Here is a 3,940-nt window from a genome sequence, read left to right as displayed (position 1 = left end):
GGGGGGGGGGGGGGGGGGGGGGGGGGGGGGGGGCGTGGGCGGCACCGCTGCGCTTGGCGCATGCGCGCCCTGAGTGGTGGGAATCCGAGATTTCTCATCACCTCACTGGCAACTTGTGGACATTCGCCGCCTCCTCCAGCTCAGTTAACAGCGAGTGGGGACCTGGCTCAGGAACACCTGCGTTCAGGCTTCCAAGCAGCTAAAAAAAAAAAAAAAAAAGAAAAGAAAAAAAAAAAGCCTAGAGCCGCGGGGCTGCGCACAGCCACACTGCGCATGCGCGCGGGGCCCGGGAGGCTGAGGCGACCGCGCTTCCTGGGACTCAGAAACCGAGCCCCTGATCCGCTCCGACCGTGCGGGTCCTTGCCGGGTCGGGCAGTGACGGCCCCGCCAGCTCCTTCGGCGCCCGGCCCGATCGGCGCTTGGAAAACGCCCCTCTCTGTGACTTGAGTGGAAAGTTGGGGGAGGCCCAAGTAGAAGGCAAGCAGGCAAGTTCTAGAAAATGGACGGTCGCCTCGCTTTAGGGACCGCCACCAAATCCTCCACGCCGCCGAGCTCACCCCTGGTAGACAGCCTCGCCGCCTCGGCCACGGCCACAACCTCCCTGTGTGACATCCGCTCATCCCGTGTGACCAAAAATTCTCAGGAAAAGAAAAAACACGGCAGCACAACTTCTGGCCTCCCGCGCCACGCCTGTAACCTGCCCGCTCACTAAGAAACGCAACACCACACCAACGAAAGCCATGCGAGGGGCAGGCCGCCCGGGCAGGGAGCCCTGCCCACGGCCCGTGGTGAGGGCAGGGGGCAGGGGGCAGGGGGCAGGGCGCGGGCGGGCTGCAGAACTGAGAGCCGGCCTGCTTCTCCGACCCGCCGCCTGGGAGCGCCCCCCCTCCCCCGTCCTCACACTGCACTCGGCCGCGGGGGGGGGGGGGGGGGCGTAAAAGCAGGGACCCGATCCTCAGCTTCTTCCCGGTTCTCGGAAAAGAAGGCAAAAAGCTTCGATCCCTCTGCCTCGAGGCAAGAAGGCAAAAGTCCTCCGAGACCCGGGCAGATGGGATGCGTGGACGCGCGTGCAACCTCCCCCGATCAAAGACACGCTCGCGGGCTCCCGGAGAGGGCCAGTTCCTCGAGCGCCAGATGCGGACGGCTTCGAGCACCAACGACTTGCTGATTCCTTTCCCCTCTCCGCAGAGCGGAGGGGACAGGGGCTCCGGAGCCTGGAGAGCCCTTCTGTCTCCCGCTGCCTAAGGGCTCGGGGGAGGGGGGAGGCGGGGCGACGAGCGTGGGCCCCACTCTTCCCGGTGGTTTCTCGGCTCTCAGGACCCCGTCAGTGCAGCTCGATGAAAGCCTCCAGCTCCTCGGGGATGAAGCCCTTGTAGGGGATCTTGTTTTTGTCCAGGGCGCGGGCCGCAAGGCACTGCAGGGTCACGTAGTTGAAGGGCTGAATGGTGCTCTTGGCCAGCAGCTTTTCATCCAGCAGCTCGTAGGCGGTCTTCTTGAAGGCATTGGTGGCATCCATGTGGGCGCCCGCTTCGATCAGGGCGTTCATGATCCCGGGGCAGTTGTTCTGGGCCGCTATGTGCAGCGGGGTGTTGTTGTCAAAGTCCCGGCTGTCTGGGTCCGCCCCGCAGTCAAGCAGCACCTTGACCACCTGGGGAGAGGGGAACCGGCCCACCGGGTAGCGGCCGACGTTCGTGGTGTCCTTGTCCACTGCCATGTGCAGAGGGGTGAAGCCGTTCTTGCCCCGGGGGGCGCACTTCAGCAGCCGGTACACGGTCTGGTGCTTCAGGTGCTCCTGGTCCGGCGTGCACTCCACCTTCTCCAGCAGGTACAGCAGGTGGAGGATGATGGCCAAGGCCTTGGTGAACTGGGCCGAGTCCCCGGGCTCCTTGGGCAGCTGCAGGGCCCGCTCCACCTCCCGCACTCCTTTGCAGAGCACGCCCATGAGGTCCGCAAAGCCGATCTGCGCGCCCGGGCTGCCCTTGGCCGCGCGGTCCTGGAGCACGTAGGAGAAGAGTTCGGCGAAGGAGAGGAAGCTGCTGGCGGTCATGGGGCTCAGGGGCTCCAGGTTGTTCTGCTGCATGTCCAGGGCGTACTTCCACAAGCGGATGCAGCGCTCGAAATTGCCCGAGTCGGCGTACACCGCCCCCCGGTAGCGGATGTAGTAGGACGTGTCCGGGTGGGCCGGCCCCAGGATGCGCTCCCGGACCAACAGGGCCTGCGTGCGCATCTCATCCGGGTCGGTTATGAGCGCTTCCAGCTCCTCGGTGGTGGTCACCTCCCGGGAATAGTCATAGGCCAGCACCAGCTGCGGGGGCTCCGGTTTGGGCAGATACGCGCCGCCCTGGTGCCGCAGCTCCATGGCCCGTCTCCAGTGCTTCAGGGCCCCGAGCAGGTCCCGCTTCTTATCCACGTAGGTGGCTCCCAGCAACTCGAGGGCTTCCACGGCGGCCTCCCGGCTCGTGGGGCAGCAGCTCTCGTACGCGTCACCGAGCGCGTCCTCCGGGGGGGAGCTGCGGCCGCGGGGCCCCGGGGGCGGCACGCATGCCGGGCCGGCGGAGGGGCCCCCCTCCCCAGCAGGCTGCTCCTGGATGAGGTACTCCACGATGTTGGTGTGGCCCGTGACGCTGGCCGCCAGCAGCGGGGTCATGCCGTAGCCGTCGCGCTCCATGCGGGCGTGGCAGCCGAGCAGCAGCTGCAGGATCTCCAGGCTGCCGGACTCGGCGCAGTCGTGCAGGGCCGTGTTGCCCTTGGCGCTGCGCCGGTTCACTTGGGCGCCCTGCTCCAGCAGGTAGCGGGCGATCTCGCGGTGGCCCTTGTAACAGGAGATCATGAGGCACGTGTGGCCGTGCCGGTTGGCCACCTCCAGGTCGGCCTGGTGCTCGCCCACCAGGTAGCGCACCACCTCCAGGTGCCCGTCGAAGCAGGCGGCGCGCAGCGGCGTCGAGTTGGTGCGCGTCGTGCGGTTCACCGACGCCCCGCGGCGCAGCAGGCTGCGCACCACGTCCAGGTGGCCGGCGGCCGAGGCGGCCCACAGCGGCGGCGCGCCCTCGATGGTCTCGCCGTCGAAGTGCACCGAGCCGCCCGCCTCCACGCTCGCGCCGCACCGGTCCACCAGGTACTCGACCACGTCCAGGTGGCCGTAGCGGGCGGCGATGAGCAGCGGCGTCCCCCCGCCGGCCACCTCACCCGTCAGCTCGTCCAGCTCCTCCCGGCTCCGGCCGCTGAGCAGCTTCTGAAGCAGCTGCAGCTTGCCGTCGCGGGCGGCGTTGTACACGGCGGTGCGGAGGTCCATGGCGCGGGCTTCCGCCAGGCCATGGGCCGGCCGCCGGGGGACGCGGAGGGCGCGGGCTAAGGCCCGGAGGGGCGGGCGGCAACCTTCACCGTCTCCCCCGCCGCCATCTTAGGGGCTTCTCCGGCGGAACAAAATGGCTGCCGCGTCCCGGCGCTCCGCGGGCTCGGGGGGGCGCGCAGGGAAATGTAGTCCTGGGAGCCGGCCTCCCCCTCAAGACAGACGAGGGACGTAGAGGGTCAAGACTACCGCTCCTAGGAGGACGCGGGCCAGCAGAGGGGACCTGGGAGCACGGTGCATGGTGGGGATTGTGGTTCCGAGCGCAGAGGGTTGAGGCGGAACCTGGCCGGGCGTGGACTACAATTCCCGTCGCGCAATGCTATCCCCATGACTTCTGGGGACCCGGGCAAGTCTGACTACGTACTTCCTGTGGCTCTCTCCGCGCTCCGGCCCACAGGAAACGCGGGCGCGGGCCGAGAGACTACATTGCCCGAGAGGCATCGCGAGCGACTCGGAGCCAATCGGGAGCTAGAACGAGGGCTAAGCCGGCCAAACGGCCCGGTGTGATCTGGATGTGGCGTGGCGGAGCCGCTGGCCGGCAGGGGGCGCTCGGGAGAGGCGGGAAGGCTGGCGGCGCCTAGGACGGTAAGG

At 68.1% G+C, this 3,940-nt stretch overlaps 1 protein-coding gene across 1 annotated transcript; it reads right to left on the bottom strand.

Moving 5' to 3' along the window:
* Window positions 1-160: 160 nt before the first annotated feature.
* FEM1A (fem-1 homolog A) lies at window positions 161-3,672 on the bottom strand. Its single transcript, XM_049639668.1, has one exon. The coding sequence runs from the start codon at window positions 3,290-3,292 to the stop codon at window positions 1,325-1,327; it is 1,968 nt and encodes a 655-aa protein (XP_049495625.1). The 5' UTR covers window positions 3,293-3,672; the 3' UTR covers window positions 161-1,324.
* Window positions 3,673-3,940: the final 268 nt, after the last annotated feature.

This window comes from Panthera uncia, chromosome A2 (assembly GCF_023721935.1).
Source record: "Panthera uncia isolate 11264 chromosome A2, Puncia_PCG_1.0, whole genome shotgun sequence".
Lineage (NCBI taxonomy): Eukaryota > Metazoa > Chordata > Mammalia > Carnivora > Felidae > Panthera > Panthera uncia.
Note: the sequence above shows the minus strand (reverse complement) of the source record. Positions and strands in the feature narration are given on the sequence as shown.

Coding starts and splice junctions, on each gene's coding strand:
- FEM1A (XM_049639668.1), bottom strand. CDS start 3,292: ATGGACCTCCGCACCGCCGTGTACAACGCCGCCCGCGACGGCAAGCTG.